Source organism: Anolis carolinensis, chromosome 4 (genome assembly GCF_035594765.1).
Source record: "Anolis carolinensis isolate JA03-04 chromosome 4, rAnoCar3.1.pri, whole genome shotgun sequence".
In the NCBI taxonomy this organism is placed as follows: domain Eukaryota; kingdom Metazoa; phylum Chordata; class Lepidosauria; order Squamata; family Dactyloidae; genus Anolis; species Anolis carolinensis.
The window spans coordinates 118,351,587-118,373,176 of record NC_085844.1 but is presented as its reverse complement, the minus strand read 5'-3'; the positions used below and the strand labels follow the sequence as shown (position 1 = coordinate 118,373,176).

The 21,590-nt window shown below is 39.5% G+C and overlaps 2 protein-coding genes across 3 annotated transcripts in view; one reads left to right on the top strand and one right to left on the bottom strand.

The window, feature by feature from the left end:
• The window catches only part of LOC100567410 (leukocyte elastase inhibitor), a 28,295-nt gene extending 13,928 nt beyond the window's left edge, over nt 1-14,367 (top strand). The window contains exons 1-7 of one of the 2 annotated variants that reach the window (XM_003225577.4): nt 57-602; nt 3,216-3,392; nt 5,817-5,954; nt 9,327-9,444; nt 9,964-10,106; nt 11,214-11,381; nt 13,486-14,367. In XM_003225577.4, the coding sequence (XP_003225625.2) occupies nt 324-602; nt 3,216-3,392; nt 5,817-5,954; nt 9,327-9,444; nt 9,964-10,106; nt 11,214-11,381; nt 13,486-13,890 (1,428 nt within the window). In that variant the 5' untranslated portion in view covers nt 57-323 and the 3' untranslated portion in view covers nt 13,891-14,367. Of the gene's footprint in view, nt 1-56; nt 603-3,215; nt 3,393-5,816; nt 5,955-9,326; nt 9,445-9,963; nt 10,107-11,213; nt 11,382-13,485 lie in introns of those variants that run through there. The other variant, XM_062977681.1, reaches the window with a different exon arrangement.
• Nucleotides 1-21,445, bottom strand: part of LOC100567212 (serpin B6) — a 53,002-nt gene extending 31,557 nt beyond the window's left edge. Inside the window, exon 1 of the mRNA XM_062977685.1 lies at nt 21,122-21,445. The gene's annotated coding sequence lies outside the window, so the exon portion shown is untranslated. The remainder of the gene's footprint in view (nt 1-21,121) is intronic.
• Between the last annotated feature and the right edge of the window lie 145 nt (nt 21,446-21,590).

Genomic DNA, 21,590 nt, shown 5'->3' with positions numbered 1-21,590 from the left:
TGAATATAATAAACCGGACTTTTTGGGCCTCTCAGAAGGATCTCTCTTGTTATCTCTCCCTTCATTCTACAACAGGACCACTCAGAAAACAGAGGGATTCCAGACATGAAACAATCTGGTCTAGCTAACACCTCCTAACAAAGGATTCTCTCAGGCAGGAAGAAACCAGCTGTATGGCCATTCAATGCTAATCAAGATGGCCAATTACAACATCCACACATGCCTCAAGCAGACTATAGAGATTCTTTTTCCCACCCTGGGCCTTCCAGAGATATATAAACCCCACTTGCATTGTTTTCCAACAGACATCACAACCTCTGAAGATGCCTGCCATAGATGTGGGCGAAACGTCAGGAGAGAATGCTTCTGGAACATGGCCAGACAGCCTGGAAAACTCACAGCAACCCAGAAAAGGTTTGTCAAGCCTCCAAGAGACGCAGGAAAGGAAGGAGGGGAGGGAGGTTGTGTCTACTCCTCCTCCGGAGAAACCCTCCCTTTCCTGGCGAAGGAGGAAGGCGCGGTTTGCAGGAACCCAAAAGAGGCATCTTGCAGAGGCATCCAGGACCAGCACTGACATCCGCGTTGGAGAACGGAGAGAGAAAGTGAGAGACCGCCTACAATTCGCGGGATTGCATGCCTTGACTCTGACTCCCAACAGCTAAATTTGCAACCCACCGAGCTTTTAGTAGGAAACTTTCCTGGAAGGCACAGAGTGCTTTCAAACAAATGTTTGCAATGCTAGCGGGGGAGGCCAGGGGCTTTTCAGTCTCAGTCTGCGTTTTGCTATTGGAGAGACATTCTCCTAGACTGGGGAGGAAGGGAGGAAAATTTCCCCTTGTCTTATCGGCGTCATTAATTGAACAGATATTTGTATCAGATAGAAAAGGAGTTGGCACTCTTGGGTATTTGTGTTGGATTCACCATATAACTCCTTGTTTGTTCCTGGGTTATAAATGTCATTTCCTAATTGGTCCTACCATAAAAACGTGGGGAAAGTCTATTAAATTGCAAAAACTTTGGTTTGGCGGGGCACCCTGTGGCACATTTTGCTATAGTTTTTCAATGAATATCTCAGAGAGTCTCAACCAATTCAACATAGTTTTTGCCACAAAAAACCCCCGTAGTTTCTGGAATATAACAACAACTTTTAAAGTAAGTACTGCACAATTAAACCGGAAATAACACTTTCAAACCAAGAACAGAAAATGTTTCAAATTTTGTTACATAAGGAAAAAGGTAAAAGTCTAGTTGTGTCCGACTCTGGGGGGTTTTGCTCATTGCAATTTCTAAGCCGAAGAGTTGGCGTTGTTGGTAGACACCTCCAAGGTAATGTGGCTGGAATGAGTGCACGGAGTGCCGTTACCTTCCTGCCGGAGCAATACCTATTGATCTACTCACATTTGCATGTTTTTGAACTGCTAGGTTGGCAGAAGCTGGGGCTAACAGCAGGAGCTCACCCTGCTCCCTTGATTCAAACCGCTGACTTTTCAGTCAGTAAGTTCAGCAAGCAGCTCAGCGGTTTAACGTGCTGAGCCATCAGGGGCTATGTAACTAGTAGAGTCTCACTTATCCAACACTCACTTATCCAACATTCTGGATTATCCAATGCATTTTTGTAGTCAGTGTTTTCAATACATCGTGATATTTTGGTGCTAAATTCATAAATACAGTAATTACTACATAGCATTACTGTGTATTGAACTACTTTTTCGGTCAAATTTGTTGTATAACATGATGTTTTGGTGCTTAATTTGTAAAATCATAACCCAATTTGATGTTTAATAGGCTTTTCCTTAATCTCTCCTTATTATCCAACATATTTGCTTATCCAACGTTCTGGCGGCCCATTTACGTTGGATAAGCAAGACTCTACTGTATTTGTTACATAGCAAAGATGATTGTGGAAGAGTGACCAATAGGGATGTGTGATCCATTAAAAAATTGTTCAAAGGTAATTACAAAACTGGAGAGGGGACACTAGTGCTTAGTTTCTAAAGTGCTTCTAAAGTATACTTAGTGAAAAATTTGTTACTATTTCATTATAAGGTAAAGGTTTTCCCCTGACATTAATTCTAGTTGTGTGTGACTCTGGGGGTTGGTGCTCATCTCCATTTCTAAGCCGAAGAGCCAGCATTGTCCGTAGACACCTCCAAGATCATGTGGCTGGCATGACTGCATGGTGCGCCGTCACCTTTCCGCAGGAGCAGTAAATATTGATCTACTCACATTTGCATGTTTTCGAACTGCTAGGTTGGCAGAAGCTGGGGCTAACAGTGGGAGCTTACTCCACGCCCCGGATTTAAAACACTGACCTTTCAGTCAGCAAGTTCAGCAGCTCAGCGGTTTAACCCACTGTGCCGCCGTAAGTGCATAATTAATTACTATAATTGGGGAAACTTCACGGGCTCCTTTCCCCTTCATTTTTAAAGCTATTGGAGTGAAACTTGCTATACTGTCAGCCCACCAACTTTCAGAACGCTAAGCTACTCATGGGTTGTGCATGCAGTGTGGGTGGGATTATTCTGCCTGTGAAGGAACAGATTTCCAAAGGAGTGCAATGATCAGCATTATGTGCTTCAGCTTATGCAGATGTCAGGTCTCAGCAAAGAAATCTATGCCATCTGCACTTTCTTCTTAGAACACTTGTGTCAAACGCAAGGCGCATGGATGGGCTGAATCTGGCCTGCCATGGCATTTTATGCTGCCTTTCAAATGCTGGGCTACAACTCCTCTTTTCTCCTTTCTCATCCAAAGTTTAAGGAGTAAAGCATAAACAGCTTTATTTGGCATAAGCATTCAAAGATTACAGATTACAGAAATTTTATACCAAATAAAAGTCCAATTTTAGTTTCAACTGCAGGAGATTAATTATATCCATTCGATTTATCTCTGTGTTGGCTCATCCTTCAACTAGATTGAATTGATCTACTTTAGTTGGGATTAAACAATGGGGTACCAGATAAATTTTGTTAATCTTGAATGTGGCAAGATACTCAACCGGTTTTTCTGCAACAGTCTAACATGACTACATTTCTGGAAATGTAAATTAGTTACTTGCTCTTATGTTACCCCTTAAATGCTTTTGTATTTAATGTTTGTGTTTTAAAATAGTAAATATATTTAAGTTGCCTTGGAGGCTTTTCTGGATTCAAGAGGTGATTTATAAATAGACATATAATTGACTACATAGTTTTGTCTTGTCTTGTATTCTACAGAGCTTCATCATGGATCAACTGGCCAATGCGAACACCCATTTTGCCCTTGATCTCTTCCAAAAGTTGACTGAAGCCAACTCAACAGGCAATATCTTCTTTTCTCCACTTAACATATCATCTGCACTCGCCATGGTCTACTTAGGGGCCAAAGGTGACACAGCAACACAGCTCTCAAAGGTCAGAAAATTTGCTCATTTTATGCTGCAGTTTTTATGCTGAGGTCTGGTTATTTTATTGTAAAGAAGGTAAATTTATATTTACCATTTCAAAGCAGTTTATGACCTTGGTTTTCATGTGAAGAGGTTTTGCAATTATTAGGAAAGCTCTAAGACAATAAAACTGATTGTCCTTTCTTCAAAGACTTAGACTTTGCACTGACAATTTTCAGGTATATGTGCTATCACACTAAGTAAATAGTCCAACCCATGTGGAATCATACACAGCAGAAAGAGGAGTGGTGTTTGGAACAAAAGGACAGTATGTGCAAAATATATCAAAATCCATGTTAGCATCAAAACATGTCCTCAACTTATACATGAGGTCAAATTATACATGAGTATACAAAATGGATCCTCAATTTTTATTTATTTATTTACAGCATTTATATTCAGCCTTTCTCACCCCGAAGGGGGCTCAAGTGGATCACGGAACACATATACAGCAAATATTCAATGCTGTTATACACAGACAAGACAGACAATAGTACATAGGCATTTCCCATCTTCGGTGTCCTGGAGGTTGTGCTTGATTCTGTCCTTCATGGTGCTATCGCTCCATCCTCCATGTCAAAGATCTCTGTTCACAACTTCCTCCTTTTTTGATCGCCGGCATTTTCTAATATTTCCTTATGGTGTCATTAAAATACCTTCCTGCATAAGCAGTACCTATTTATCTACTCACAGCTGTTTTCGATTTGCCAGGTGGGCAGTGAGCTGGGCTGAAGGTCGAGTGCTCACTCCTGACCCAGTCTTCGAACTGCCAACCTTTTGATTGGTAAGATTTATTGCACCTGGTGGTTAACCCGCTGTGCTAAACCCGGCCAATTAATGCTTTTGCGTTAATCTTCATTCAGAGCGCACTCCATTCTCCCAATGATGCAAAGGGGACAGGAGCTAAGGGAGGCTGATGGAAGATACTTGCTTTGTAATATTCAATTCGGCCCTAACTGGATGAACTTCTAGTTTTCTCTGTGCCATTTTTCTATTTTATTCCTGGTTCCCAGTATCAGTTTGAATACAGGAGTCAATTTTGGACTGCAACTCCTAATTTCTCAGACAGTTCATGCATGCACTTTCCTTGATGGTTGTGAGATTATTAAGAAAAATCACCTAACATTGCCTCACAGGTCTGGGTTTCGGTAAGTCCCTGTATGTACACTAAATTTCTGTAAGCAAAGATGCTAGAGTCATGCCACTTATAAAATAAAATTGAATGCATTTAGTGTACGGAGCAATATATGCAGGATCACCATTCTAGTCTGTGGCATGCCAGGCACATCTTGGATAGAAATAATAATAATAATAATAATAATAATAAGGCTATGGCTCACGAATGGGACCCTGAAGGAGACAAAAGGCCTGATCCTTGCAGCCCAGGAACAAGCCATCGGAACAAATGCAGTTAAGGCCAAGATCAAAAAATCAGCTGATGACCCAAAATGCAGACTGTGCAAGGAAGCTGACGAAACCATTGATCATATCCTCAGCTGCTGTAAGAAAATCGCACAGACAGACTACAAACAGAGGCACAACTATGTGGCCCAAATGATTCATTGGAACTTATGCCACAAGTACCACCTCCCAGCAGCAAAGAACTGGTGGGATCACAAACCTGCAAAAGTATTGGAAAATGAGCACACAAAGATACTGTGGGACTTCCGAATCCAGACTGACAAAGTTCTGGAACACAACACACCAGACATCACAGTTGTGGAGAAGAAAAAGGGTTGGATCATTGATGTTGCCATCCCAGGTGACAGTTGCATTGACGAAAAACAACAGGAAAAACTCAGCCGCTATAAGTACCTCAAGATTGAACTCTGGCAGAAACCAGTGCAGGCGGTCCCGGTGGTGATGGGCACACTGGGTGCCGTGCCAAAAGATCTCAGCTGGCATTTGGAAACAATAGACATTGACAAAATTACGATTTGCCAATTGCAAAAGGCCACCCTACTGGGATCTGCATGCATCATCCGAAAATACATCACACAGTCCTAGACACTTGGGAAGTGTTCGACTTGTAATTTTGTGATACGAAATCCAGCATATCTATCTTGTTTGCTGTGTCATAATAAAATTTATTCCCGAAGGGACTCGGGGCGGCTAACATGGAGCCAAGCCCAGAAAAAAACAAAATGTAAACAAGTTAAAATATAAAACAAAAACGATAAGATAACAAAACAGTATAAAATCAAAAACGAGTTCAAGCACGAATATAGAAATAAAATATATTATACTTTGAACACGTGTGTGTGTGTGTGTTTTGCCATTAGGTGACGAGAAAGATTTTGAAAGGTTATTGTTGTGTGTCTCCTGGATAGATCTGTTTTTATTAAATATTCATAGTAGATACAAATTAGGTAACTGCTTTTTCTCAATGCAGGCGTGTCACTTTGATGCTGTTGAAGATCTTCATGTAAAGCTGCAGGCACTCAGTACTAAGATAAACCGGAGTGATGCGCCTTATGTACTGAAGCTTGCTAATAGATTGTATGGAGAAAAAACGTATTGCTTTCTGAAGGTGAGTTGACTGAGACTGTGTAAAAAAATGGGAAAATGGTCTAAACTTTAGAATTGTTTTTATAATTGTTACAGAACAGGAGTGGGAAGCGTGTGCCCCCCTCCTAGGACTTTTCTGCAGCCTCCCAGACTTCTCTCCAGTATCTGGAAATCCCCCTAACTCTCCCCCATTTTTTATTAGGTAGGGGGCAAATGTTTAGTGATTTTTAAATTTTTTTATTGGAGACAATATTTAGTCTCCAAACAGTATATTACTGCTCCCTGAGGATTCTTGGCTCCTTGGTTTACCTTAAAATAGTTCCCTCATTCCTAAGCTGTTTGAACGTGCAAAAATGCAGAAGTGATATCTGGCTAAAAACTGGCAAAACAGAGTGAAAATTGGGAGTGAAAATTGGCCCTTGTCACCTTTGCATCTTTCGCACCCACAAAGAATGTGATTTCTTAATGAATTTATTAATATTCTCTGGCATAGTAATTCTTGACCTAATGTAAACCCTGAATAGTGTTTTGACAGCGAATAGCTACTGAGCCACTATAAAATTGGGGGGGGGGGGGGGGAATCTGTGAAATTCTTTATGAGAGAATTGTCGTTATCTTTAACCAGACTAAAGATTAAGTGCCTCCCCTGGCCCTGTCTTCTGCTAAAGAAGCAGGGATTATGCCATTACATTGTACTGGGATTGTAATGCTGCTCTTCAGTTTTGACCCCATGATTATAGCAGCCATCTTCATTTTAGTTTTCCTGCACTTTGACAGTTTTGGATGGCTCCCTAGTCCTTCCCCTTCCCATCTCTCCTAACTCCTCAATCTTCTTTGGCTGAAGTCACTTTTCTGTTCTAGTTGTGGTAGTGGTTGTTATGTACCTTCAGATCGCTTCTGTCTTTTGGTAAGCTTACCTTAGGGTTGTCTTGGCAATATTTGTTTAGAGGGGGCTTGCCTTTGCCTTCTTCTGAAGCTGAAAGAGTGTGACATGTTCAAAGTCACCTAGTGGATTGGAGCCCCTGGTGGCTCTATGGGTTAACCCCTTGTGCCGGCAGGACTGCTGACTTGAAGGTTGGGTTACAGGTGAGCTCCCTCTGACAGTACTAACTCCCCATGCGGGGACATGAGAGAAGCTTCCCAAAAGGATGGTAAAACATCAAAACATCTGGGCATCCCCTGGGCAGAGTCCTTGCAGACAGCCAATTCTCTCACACCAGAAGCGACTTAACAGTTTCTCAAGTCACTCCTAACATGAAAAAAAAAACCCAGTAGATTTCCATGGCGAAGCAGGAATCTGAAAACTCGGTTCCAGTCATAGTCCATTCCTCAATCCACTACACTGTGTTGTCTCTTTCTCATTGTGTTTATTTTAAAAATTCATTGCAATTATGGTCCAAGTGTGGCATTTCATGTACAGATGTCACTGTTCCCCTTTACCTCTATATTCCTGTGCTTCTAGCACACAATAATGGTGTAATGATCAGGGAAATTGTGCCAACTTCTTTTTTTTTTAATATATATTTATTGAAGATTAGTTTAATACATCGAAAGAGTGAGAACATTTTTTGATATAGAAAGTGCAGAAATTAAGATTAGGATAGTAGAGAAGAAAATTAAAGACTGTTAATACAAAAAAAAAACACATCAAAAATACCCCCCCCTCCAAAAAAAAAAAAGGAAAAAAAAAAGGACTTCCATCTTTGCCTTTGCGTTTCTCATTCTCCAATCCTTAAAAAGAGGGTGATCTATATATACAAAACCATTATAGATCAGCCTCAGTCACCTTCGTAATTAAGGCAATCATTCAAAAATAAAAGGAATGATAGCCTTTCTGTTGGCTGTGTCACAGATTCTTTGCTTTCAATAGACTGTTACTTGGAAATTGGATGCCAACTTCTAAGAAAGATCTCATCCATATGAACCATGTCCTTCCTTCCATCTGCCCTATCAGAAATAAAGTCAGAATGGGAGGTCAGGGCAAAATCATGCGTAACCATACCTGCTACATGCCCAAAACATTATCTACATGATCACCAAATTGGGCCACTGACGAAAAAGATGTTTTGTACCACTTTAATAAAAAAGAGTTTCTTAAAAAGCCAACATGATGACCAAGTCTGACAAATGGGTCATTCTGAATGAAAAAACAGATCTCACCAGGAGGAAAACAGAATGGCATCAATCATGGAATAAGGCCCCCTATTTGTTGATGGTAACCCACTTCCATTCTACTGTATAAGACTTGTGTAAAAATAATCTCAGGCAAGCAGGTATAATTCTTGCTGTTAGCAAGGGTCAAGGAGATTAAGTATTTATTTATTTATTTACAGTATTTATATTCCGCCCGTCTCACCCCGAAGGGGACTCAGGGCGGATTACAATGAACACATATATGGCAAACATTCAATGCCAACAGACAAACAACATACATTAGACAGACTCAGAGGCATTTTAACATTTTTCCAGCTTCACGATTCCAGCCACAGGGGGAGCTGTTGTTTCACCGTCCAGTAGTGGCTGTACTTCCTCATTCCTTTCCTCGTGTTTTGCTGGTTTTTATGGTGTTGTAAATTAGCCTTCCGCATAAAGCGTCCCTAAATTTCCCTAATTGACAGATGCAACTGTCTTTCGGGGCTGCATAGGTCAACAGCAAGCCGAGGCTATTAATGGTCGGAGGCTTAACCCGACCCGGGCTTCGAACTCATGACCTTTCGGTCAGTAATGATTTATAGCAGCTGGTTATTAGCCAGCTGCGCCACAGCCCAGCCCCATACTGTAATACCCCTCAAATTTACCAAAATGCATAAGTGATATTTGAGTATTTATATGTCTAGATATTTCAGTCCAAAAATTGATGCCCAAAACCACAGTTGACTTATCAATGGGGCTATGTAAGCAAGTACCTGAAGTTTAATTTTAAAAGAACCAATGTGCTGTGGAATGATCTTTAATTCATCTAAAGGTCAGAATCTATTATTTTGCTCCTCAAATCTACCTTCAACATATACAGGAGGTTAATAATAATAATGATAATAATAATTTAAAAAATTATTTATATACCGCCCTATCTCCTCAGGGGACTCAGAGCGGTTTCCGGTATTAGGAAACATACAGTCAGTCAATTAAAACATACAGCAATTAAAACAATATAAACATAAATAAAAATGCATAAAACAGATAGTCATACAATATATAACCGAACATTTAAAACCTAATTACAGGAATCACTAATCCGCATACAGTGGCCAAGATTTAGCGTTGGAGTGGCCAACTATAAAGTGCTGAAGTGCTAGGTTGACTTATGCACTAGTATTTATCGTAGATTTGTAGTTCAAAGTGTGGCCTGTTTTCAAAAATGTATTTTGATGTTCATATTCCATGATTTCTTTAGGATTACTTGACCAGCACTCAGAAGCTATATGGTGCAGAGCTATCCATGGTAGACTTCTTAAATGCTGCACAAAGTGTACGAACACAAATTAACCAGTGGGTTGAGGGACAAACTGAAGGTGAGAGATGCTTGGAAAACATTTATCTCATTCTTGATTAACAACCAATAAAAATGCTGAAGGTAGAAGCAGAATGGAAGGTTACTTTCCAGTCCTCTGAGGCAACACTAGTTAGATCCATTTGTCTGCCTCTCAAGTTTCTGGGACTTCCAAAACCTTTAAAAATAATTACATAATGTCATTAAAGACAAGAACTGATACATGTACAACTCTTCTTTTTCTTTTGGGATGGATTTTGTATTCCAATCCCTTTTGCAGGGGATTAGTTAACAAATAAAATATCACTATAACTTTGCTTCTATCATATAGGAATTTTATTCTTTGTGAGAGTATAGCTCACTTTGTTAAGGAGGTTCAGGGAAGAGGGATAGCTTGATAAATACAAATAAGAACATAATCCTGTGCATATTTACCTGGGACTGACTTCTTCGTAACAACCGTTTCAATGTCTTTAAACAAAATAACGTAATATTTTTTTCCAGTAGCAGAATTATTTACTTTTGTATGATTCTCTTTTAGGTAAAATCACTGAGTTGTTATCTGAAGACTCTGTTAATGAACTGACCAAACTGGTTCTGGTGAATGCGATTTACTTTAAAGGTTCCTGGGAAGAGAAGTTTGATAAGTTTGACACCACAGATAAGCCTTTTAGGCTTAGTAAGGTAACCAAAAGCGAAGTAACTTTATGAAAAGTTTCTTTTTCTAGCCTGTCTAACAGTTACCCACCTCTACTTTAGTGGGGCAATGACACTGGTTAAATTGTCAAACAATAAACTTAGTCCAGGTATTTCTTGCTGCATATCTTCTATTGTTTCTGATTTATGGCAATCCAAAGGTGATCCTTTCACAGTGTTTTCTGATGCTAAGAGGATGTGACTTGCCCAGTAATGGAGCCATGGTGGCGCAATGGGTTAAACCCTTGTGCCGGCTGGACTGCTGATCTGAAAGTTGGGTTGTTGACCTGAAGGTTGCTGGTTTGAATCCATAAGATGGGGTGAGCTTCCATCCATCAGCTCTAGCTTGTGAGGACATGGGAGATGCCTCCCTGCAGGATAGTAATACATCCTGGGCAACGTCTCTGTAGACAGCCACATGTAGACACCACAGGGATTTTAACCCTTCCCTTTGCTATCCAGTGCTAAAAAACTATATGTCTGGAGTTACACTTTGAAAATGTACCTCTTCCAACTTCCATACAAATTTATCTTGAAAACAAACCTACAGAACATATTTTGTTTGTAACTTGGGGACTGCCTGTACATTGAACACACAAATGCTCAATCCACTATGTAACACCCAGATATAGCAGAATGCTAACTTTTACAAACTAAGAATGCAGATATATCATCTTATGATTCATGAAACCTTTCCCCATGAAATTAAACTAAGATTTGTGTTTTGACATATTTTCTCTGATTAGAGGGCTTAGATTTATAGTCTCAACCTTGAATGAGGATTTAGCAAATCTTGTTTCAATATTTATCCTGTCTGACTAAAGTATGTCGTTAATTCATTCTGCTGTTTGAGTTTGTTTTAGCTGACCGTCTTGTGCACACTACTTTGGAAGTAAGACCTAATGAATGGAGTGGAAAGTCCATGTTAATAAGAATCATATGTCATGTTTAAAAGCATGGTATCCATATTGATATGGATTTGCAAAAACTTCTTTCACTGATATTTCTGCCAACATAGAAGATCTGTAAAATGTACTCTTTTACTTTCTTCTAATTCTTTATGCTCATCTCTGTAATATTACTGACACCATGTAGAAGGAAAAGAAGAATGTGAAGATGATGTTCATGAAAAAGAAACTCCCATTTAGTTATATTGACGATTGCAAATGTCGAGTGCTGGAACTGCCTTACCAGGGAAAAGAGCTTAGCATGATCCTCCTGCTCCCTGATGATATTGAGGATGATTCCACTGGCCTGGAGCAGGTGAGTCTGTTGTTTTCCCCTTTTTTCTTTCCTTGATAAAGCCCGTCTGAAGATGCAAATTGTGGTGCTTGTAGTTATGAAGCACCAGCTCGTAGGAAAACTTATATGTACAGGCTGTCCCAAACTTGTAAACATCTGACTTACAAATGACTCATAGTTAAAAATGAGAGTAAGACAACAGGAAGTGAGAGAAATCTACCCCTAGGAAGGGAAATTCACTCTTGAAAAAGTTATCATGAGGAGAAGGTGTCTCCACTGAAGCTTTATCACCAATCCTTGTTTCCAAAACATTTTTTTTTCAAAATCCACAGGGACAGAAAGTGAGGTGAAGTCTTCTGAACAGTTAGTTAACTTTGATCCAGACCATAAGTCTACTTTAGTGCCAGAGTACCCTGTTTCCCCTAAAATAAGACATCCCCAGAAAATAAGACCTAGTAGAGGTTTTGCTGAATTGCAAAAGGCCTCCCCCGAAAGTAAGACCTAGCAAAGTTTTTGTTTGGAAGCATGCAGGATTGGTAAATGTACATACCATAGATTGTTGTCCATGGAAATAAAGGTAGTAACAAATAATAATAATAATATGATAATAACTTTATTCTTGTATCCCACTTCCATCTCCCAGAAGGGACTCAGGGCAGCTTACACAGGGACAAGCCCAAAAACGACATAAATTTACATACGAACAGAAATTTAAAACAGTAATTTAAAAACAGTATAGCAATAAAATATAATATAGAAATTCTGGAAAGGATTCACAGTTTGGTTATGCTGGTTTGTGATGACAGCTACTGTACAGTAGATAATAAATTTTCATTTTTAAAAAATTCAACCATAAATGTGAATTCTTCTTCATGAAATAGTAAGACATCCCCTGAAAATAAGACCTACTGCCTCTTTGGGAGCAAAAATTAATATAAGACACTGTCTTATTTTCGGGGAAACAGGGTATTACTGATTTCAGCTTAGCAGAAAGATGCCTTTCTCAGGCCTGTCAAGTAACATGTATAGGAACAGTTTATTCTGGCTTTTTCTTGACACATTTTTCAATAATAATAATAATAATAATAATAATAATAATAATAATAATAATAATAATAATACGACAAAACCATTGATCATATCCTCAGCTGCTGTAAGAAAATCGCACAGACAGACTACAAACAGAGGCACAACTATGTGGCCCAAATGATTCATTGGAACTTATGCCTCAAGTACCACCTCCCAGGAGCAAAGAACTGGTGGGATCACAAATGTGCAAAAGTATTAGAAAATGAGCACGCAAATATACTGTGGGGCTTCCGAATCCAGACTGACAAAGTTCTGGAACACAACACACCAGACAACACAGTTGTGGAAAAGAAAAAGGTTTGGATCATTGATGTCGCCATCCCAGGTGACAGTCACATTGATGAAAAACAACAGGAAAAACTCAGCCGCTATCAGAACCTCAAGATTTTATTTCAAAGACTCTGGCAGAAACCAGTACAGGTGGTCCCGGTGGTGATTGGCACATTGGGTGCTGTGCCAAAAGATCTCAGCCAGCATTTGGAAATAATAGACATTGACAAAATCACGATCTGCCAACTGCAAAAGGCCACCCTACTGGGATCTGCACGCATCATCCGAAAATACATCACACAGTCCTAGACACTTGGGAAGTGTTCAACTTGTGATTTTGTGATACGAAATCCAGCATATCTATCTTGTTTGCTGTGTGATAATAAAATAAAATAATAATAATAATAATAATAATAATAATAATAATAATAATAAAACTTTATTTATAACCTGCCACCATCACCCCATGGGGACTCGGGGCAGCTCACATGGGGCAAGGCCTGACCAGCATAATTTACAAAGACAACAGCATAAATACATTGCACGATATACAAAAAAAAACCACACTAAGACAATAAAACAGGACTTAATACAGCAGTGATAATATCAATCAACCACCAAGTACAATTCAGTCGACTTCATTGGTGTGTGTGTGTGGGGGGGGGGGGGGGGACCGCAGCAGCAATATAAAAATAACTATGTATCCAATGGAAGCCCTATGCCACAATGAGAATGAATTAAACGTATATTTTTGTTATTATTGCAGTTGGAGAAGCAGCTCATCTTAGGCAATCTCCAGAAGTGGACATGCTCCCAAAATATGTATTCCAACCATGAAGTCTATGTTCATCTGCCTAAATTTAAGCTGGAAGAAAGCTATGATCTTCAGTCGTATTTGGAAGCACTGGGACTGCGGGATGTCTTTGGCAGTGGCAAGGCGGATTTATCTGGAATGTCGAGAGCCCGTGACCTCCATGTGTCCAAGATAGTTCACAAGTCCTTTGTGGAAGTGAATGAAGAAGGGACAGAAGCGGCGGCAGCAGCAGCAGCTGTGGCAATGAACAGCATGCCCATGAGAGAGAAATTCAATGCTGACCACCCATTCCTCTTCTTTATACGTTATAACCCAACAAATACTATTCTTTTCTTTGGGAGATTTGCTTCTCCATGAAAAGTAAAACAACATAATATGACCCGCAATGTCCAAGGCCCCTTCTACACAGCTGAATAAAATCCCACTTTTTCTGCTTTGAACTGGAATATCTAGCAGTGTGGACTCAGGTAACCCAGTTCAAAGCAGATAATGTGAGATTTTCTGCCTTGATATTCTGGGTTATATGGCTGTGTGGAAGGGCCCCTAGTCCACTGGACTGCTTGCATCAAAATTGGTGTCATTTCTCTCCTGTTTTGGTAAAGGGAACTTAAGGTCAGAATTATTTCCAGTGCTGAAAGTTTTTCATAAGCAACCATCAATCTCTGTTTCTGCATTATCTTGATTTTGAGTCTTTGACAATTTATGCAACATTATCTTCTTTGTAAAACCACTTGTGTGCTTCCTGCTTTAATATAGGTGGTTTCTTTTTTCAAAAAAAAATCATTTTATTGTAAAATTTGTGAGCAACTTTAATACATTTCTTGTTATGACAAAGATCGTCTTTTCTTTATATGAAAAGTGAACAATATGACACCAACTGTGTGAAAAGTAGCATACACGGAGACAAAGAAATGTAAAGGGGCAAAAAAGGACATTTAAAGAGGGGGGGAGGGGGGGAAGAAAAACACAGTAGAAATACAGTAGAGTCTCACTAATCCAACGTAAACGGGCCGGCAGAACGTTGGATAAGTGAATATGTTGGATAATAAGGAGAGATTAAGGAAAAGCCTATTAAACATCAAGTTAGGTTGGGATTTTACAAATTAAGCACCAAAACATCATGTTACACAACAAATTTGATAGAAAAAGTAGTTCAATACACAGTAATGCTATGTAGTAATTACTGTATTTACGAATTTAGCACCAAAATATCACGATGTATTGAAAACATTGACTACAAAAATGCGTTGGATAATCCAGAATGTTGGATAAGCGAGTGTTGGATAAGTGAGACTCTACTGTATATACATATACATATAAACAGTTGCTATAGTATTCCTGTTACTTCCAGGGCCCTTGACGTGGCCTTTTTTTAAAAAAAAAGTCCCATTTAATTTGTCCTTTATAATTGTATAAATAAAAATATTTACTTTGTAATTCCACCCTAGGGTTTTCCTTAATCGAACTTTATGTAAATATTTATTTTCTCTTTTTGTAAATAATCTATCAGTAGTTTCCAGTCACTTCTATCCTGAGCCATTTTTTGGCATTCTATCCTGAGCCATTTTTTGTGTGAGTAGGTCCATATTCATATTGATGGTTTCTTGAAGAAATGTTCCTGCAGTACTCGGCCTGTAATGCTTGGAGCCTTATACAACAGGTTTTTATTGCATTATAGGACATAATGAGATTTGTAGATGGGACCCAGGTCTAAACACATATTTCATTTATGTTTCATATACACCTTATACACACATCCCGAAGCTAATTTTATACACAGTATTTTAAATACTTTTATAAAAGAAACAAAATGTGTGTATATTGAACTAGCAAGAAGACAAAGTGTTACTCTCTCAGGCACCCATGTGGACAATTTTGAGATACAGTAGAGTCTCACTTATCCAACATAAATGGGCCGGCAGAATGTTGGATAAGCGAATATGTTGGATAATAAGGAGGCATTAAGGAAAAGCCTATTAAACATCAAATTAGGTTATGATTTTACAAATTAAGCACCAAAACATCATGTTATACAACAAATTTGACAGAAAAAGTAGTTCAGTACACAGTAATGCTATGTAGTAATTACTGTATTTACGAATTTAGCACCAAAATATCATGATGTATTGAAAACATTGACTACAAAAATGTGTTGGATAATCCAGAATGTTGGATAAGCGAGTGTTGGATAAGTGAGATTCTACTGTATTTCAGATTCCAGAATTCTCGATAAACTATACCCATTCTGTAATATGAAAGAATTATCCAATATAAATTAAGGCAGTTGTTCAATATTTATTTGTTATGGTGTGGTGGGGATTTCTCTTTTCTTCTTCCTTGCTAATTCATGGATTAGTCAAATCAGGCAAAATAGACCTACCACTTCATCACTTTGAGTCTGGGAAGTGTAGAGCTCAGTCTGATTCAGTGTTGGAATAAAACGGATGATTTCCCTACCTTCATCACAATGTTAAATGTATCTATCAGTGGTACTCGGCATTCTTTCAGTAGATTTGCCATCATACTTTAATAACTAGGCACCACTCACCATCCCTCCTCCCTGTTCTTTGTGGGAAAAAAACATCTCTTTGAAATGTCAATTCCGGAGGGAGGGAGGGAAAGTAGTGTTGCACTCTCTCTCTCTCTTGGCTGCCCCACAGAGAAGGGTGTGGGCCTTGGAAAACTATAACTACCAGGACTGCATAGTATGGAGCTATGGTATTTAAAGTAAGGTCTAGCTGCATTCATTCCCTAGTGTAACTGCACCAAGAGAAGGGTATGGACCTTGGGAAACTATAACTCACAGGAGGACTCCATTGCATGGAGCCATGGTATTTAAAGTGAGGTGTGGGGGCATTCATTTCTTACTGTAAATGCACCAAGAGAAGTGTACGGACCTTGGAAAACTATGACTCTCAGGACTGCACAGCATGGAGACATGAAATAACAACAATAATGGCATTTTAAAATGGGCCCCATCTGCATTTATATTCCAGTGTAGATGCATCCAGAGAAGGGTATGGACCTTGGAAAACTATAACTCCCAGGACCACATACTATGGAGTTATGGTATTTAAAGTGGGCTGTGGGGGCATTCATTCCCTAGTGTAAATGCACCAAGACAAGGGTATGGGCTTTGGGAAATTATAACTCACAGGAGGACTCCATTGCATGGAGCCATTTAAAGTGAGGTGTGGGGACATTCATTCCTTACTGTAAATGCACCAAGAGAAATGTATGGACCTTGGAAAACTATAACTGAGGACTGCATAGCGTGGAGACATGGAATGAAAATAATAACAACAATAATAATGGCATTTAAAATGGACCCCAGCTGCATTTATATTCCAGTGTAGAGAAGGGTATGGACCTTGAGAAACTATAACTCCCAGGACCACATACTATGGAGTTATGGTATTTAAAGTGGGGTCCAAAAGCATTCATTCCATAGTGTAAATGCACCAAGAAAAGGGTATGGACCTTGGGAAGCTATAACTTACAGGACGACTCCATTGCATGGAGCCATGGCATTTAAAGTGAGGTGTGAGGGCATTCATTCCTTACTACAAATGCACCAAGAGAAGTGTATGGACGTTGGAAAACTATGACTCTCAGGACTGCACAGCATGGAGACATGGAAGGAATAAATAATAATAATAATAATAATAATAATAATAATAATAATAATAATAATAATAATGGCATTTAAAATGGGTCCTGACTTCATTTATTCTCCAGTGCAGATGCAACCAAAGAAGGATATGGACCCTGGGAAACCATAACTCCCAGGACCACATAGTATTGAGCTATGGTATTTAAAGTAGGGTCCAATAGCATTCATTCCATAGTGTAAATGCACCAAGAGAAAGGTATGGACCTTGGGAAACTATAACTCCCAGGACAGCATGTAGATATGGCATAATAATAATAATAATAATAATAATAATAATAATAATAATAATAATAATAATAATAATAGAGCCAAAATCAATGACGTTGATCACTACCAGGCGATAGTTCTTGACTTTTTGCACTCGTTTGCTGATCATTTCTGGCAGAAACTAGTGCAGGTGGCCCAGTGGTGATTGGCACACTGGGTGCTTTGCCAAAAGATCTCAGCCGGCATTTGGAAACAATAGACATTGACAAAATCACGATCTGCCAACTGCAAAAAGCCACCCTACTGGGATCTGCGCGCATCATTCGAAAATACATCACACTGTCCTAGACACTTGGGAAGTGTTCGACTTGTGATTTTGTGATACGAAATCCAGCGTATCTATTCTGTTTATAATAATAATAATAATAATAATAATAATAATAATAATAATAATACAGTAATCCTTCTCTCCTGGCTTTCACATGCAACACAAGGCACAGACTTATCATGGAAAGGAGGAGAGGGAAAACATTTCATTTTAAACCTGGGAGCAACAAATGCCGTCACATTAGAGAATTGGCCGAACACTTCCCAAGTGTTTAGGACTGTGTGATGTATTTTAGGATGATGTGTGCAGATCCCAGTAAGGTGACCTTTTGCAGTTGACAGATTGTAACTTTGTCAATATTTATTGTTTCCAAATGCTGGCTGAGATCTTTTGGCATGGCACCCATGTGCCGATTACCACCGGGACCACCTGTACTGGTTTATGCCAGAGCCGTTTATTATTATAATTATTATTATTATTATTATTATTATTACACGAACACAATTTTGTTCCTGGGTAATAAATGTCATTTTAATTAGTTCTATCATAAAAACATGGAAAAAGTTTATTAAGCCACAAAAACTTTGTTGTCAAAAGCTTTCATGGCCAGAATCACTGGGTTGCTGTGAGTTTTCCGGGCTGTATGGCCATGTTCCAGAAGCATTCTCTCCTGTCGTTTCACCCACATCTATTGCAGGCATCCTCAGAGGTTGTGAGATCTGTTGGAAACTACTTCACAACCTCTGAAGATGCCTGCCATAGATGTGAGAAAAACGTCAGGAGAGAATGCTTCTGGAACATGTATATACAACCTGGAGAACTGACAGCAACCCTGCAAAAACTTCCTGCAGACCATTTTGCTCTAGTTTTTCAAAAAATATCCCAGAGTCTCAACCAATTCAACCTAGTTTGTGGCAGCCATAAAAACAAAGCTTCTGAAGTATAACAACTACAGTAGAGTCTCACTTATCCAAGATAAATGGGCCAGCAGAACCTTGGATAAGCAAAAATCTTGGATAATAAGGAGGGATTAAGAAAAAAGCCTATTAAACATAAAATTACATTATGATTTTACAAATTAAGCACCAAAACATCATGTTTTACAAGAAATAGACAGAAAAAGCAGTTCAATACACAGTAATGTCATGTAGTAATTACTGTATTTACGAATTTAGCACCAAAACATTGCAACATTTACTACAAAAACATTGACTACTAAAAGGCAGACTGCCTTGGATAATACAGAACCTTGGATAAGTGAAGCTTGGATAAGTGAGACTCTACTGTACTGTCAAAGTAAGTACCATACAATTAAACAAGAAATAACACTTTCAAACCAGGGACACAATATTTTTTTCAAATTGTACACAGGCTTTGCTTAACCTTTGGTCATCCAGGTGTTTTGGATTCCAACTGCCATCAATCCCAGCCAGTTTACCAGCTATTAGGAATTGTTTGAGCTGAATTCCAAAACACCTGGAAGGACCAATGGTTGGGAACCACTGGGGCCTCTTCCACACAGCTGAATAAAATCCGACATTATCTGCTTTGAACTGGAAAATATGACAGTATGGATTCAGATAACCCAGTTCGAAGCAGATCTTGTGGGATTTTCTGCCTTGATTTTCTGGGTTATATGGCTGTGTACGAGGGTTGAATGAAAAGTAACGCCTCCACCCTCGTTACTTGGGTTTGGATGGGAATATTTTAATAAATCAAACGCAGAAATAATCCTTAGAATGTGCTCTTTAATTACCACTATTCACTTTTCCACATAGTCACCAGACAATTTGATCATCTGACAATGATGAGCAAGTTTTATGAAGCCGTCACGGAAGAAGTCAACACTCTGTTTCCGCAACAAGCATCTCACAGTATCCATCGTGCACAGATCTTCCGATGGCCAAGCAAAACAATAATGTGACCCACACGTTCTTGTGAAATGCCGATTATGCTTGAAATTTCTCTCTGAGTGATAAGACAATCGTCCTGAATCAATCTGTCAACCCTTTGCTTGTGAAACTTGGTGGTTGCTGTCACAGGACCTCCAACTCTTTGTCATGCAAGTCAGATGTTCCCACCTTAACATCTTTAAACTTACTCGCCTAACAATGCACAGTAGGTAGGTAAAGGTTTTCCCCTGATGTTAAGTCCAGTCGTGACCGATTCTGGGGGCTGGTGCTCATCTCCATTTCTAAGCCGAAGAGCCGGCGTTGTCCGTAGACACCTCCAAGGTCATGTGGCCGGCATGACTGCATGGAGTGCCGTTACCTTCCTGCCAGAGCGGTACCTATTGATCTACTCACATTGGCATGTTTTCAAACTGCTAGGTTGGCAGGAGCTGGGGCTAACAGCGGGCACTCATTCCGCTCCCGGGATTTGAACCTGGGACCTTTCGGTCTGCAAGTTCAGCAGCTCAGCGCTTTAACACACTGCGCCACCACAATGCACAGTACTCACATCAATACAATCACCATAAACAGCTTGCATTCTCTGATGAATCTCCTTTGGGGTGACACCTTCTGCTGTCAAGAATTCAATGACTGCATGTTGCTTAAGTCGCATTGACTGACCGTCTGCACAGGGTTCCATACTTCACACTTTAACAACACAACCGTTCAATGCTAAGGGTTCCCACCAAATTGAACGGTAGAAGAAAGTCTACTGAACAAGCCAGTACCTGTCACATAACAGTACTGCCATCTGTTGAGTTACGAAGGTGGAGGCATTACTTTTCATTCAACCCTCGTAGAAGGGCCCTGGCTTAGATCATGAAAACCATGTAGTAATTCTACAACATAGATGCATCCTTGGAAATCTTTCATGCATCGCAATCAGTTTGATTTTATTTATTTATTTTATTTATTTACAGTATTTATATTCCGCCCTTCTCACCCCGAAGGGGACTCAGGGCGGATCACATTATACACACATAGGGCAAACATTCAATGCCCATAAACACATCAAACAGAGACAGAGAGACACACGCAGAGGCAAGTTAACCTTCTTCTGAGGGGATGTTCGATTCTGGCCACAGGGGGGAGCAGCTGCTTCATCATCCACACTGACGGCACTTCCTCATTCCAGGTCGTAAATTAGTTAATCTTGCCTCCCCACTATATAAGTGGTACCTTACCTCCTACTTGATAGATGCATAATAGGAATATATTTTCATAACCTGTTAAGATTATGATTCCAATATGGTTAAACATTCATGCAGAGCAGTAAAAACGCAGAAGACTAGGGGTTTATGTGAGCAGAGGTAAAAAGAAATTAAACAGTAAGACAAAATATCCAGCCTCCCTTTCCCTTTAAAAAGTCATGCGCATAAAATAAGCATCAGAGACATCAAATAAAATAGCAAAAATATGTTTACTCACAATCTTGTATGATGATGGTCATACAGGCAAAAACATCTTAGTTCCAAAGAAAAACAGTTCAGGAAACTACATATCTCTTAACAGACAGGAACATCAGCATGGCATGGTCAGGAGCGAAGAGGAAGAGACAGGAAGAGGCATCTGTACATCACTTCCTGTGTGTCCCCAGAAAGGATACACCCATTTCCCATTTCATATGCAAAACCCCCTAAATGGTGTCATCAACTCTGGAATGCAGCTCTGTTCAGGTTACTAAGCAACAGACATAACTAACTACATAAACCATCCCACATTGAAAATGCATGCATGATTGCTTAGATAACCCAACAATGCAACTATCTTTCAGGTTGCTAGGTCAGCAACGAGCAGGGGCTATTTTTTATTTTTAATTGACGGGTGCTCACCCCGCCACGGGCTGGCCTCGAACTCATGACCTCATGGTCAGAGTGATTTAAGGCAGCTGCTCAAC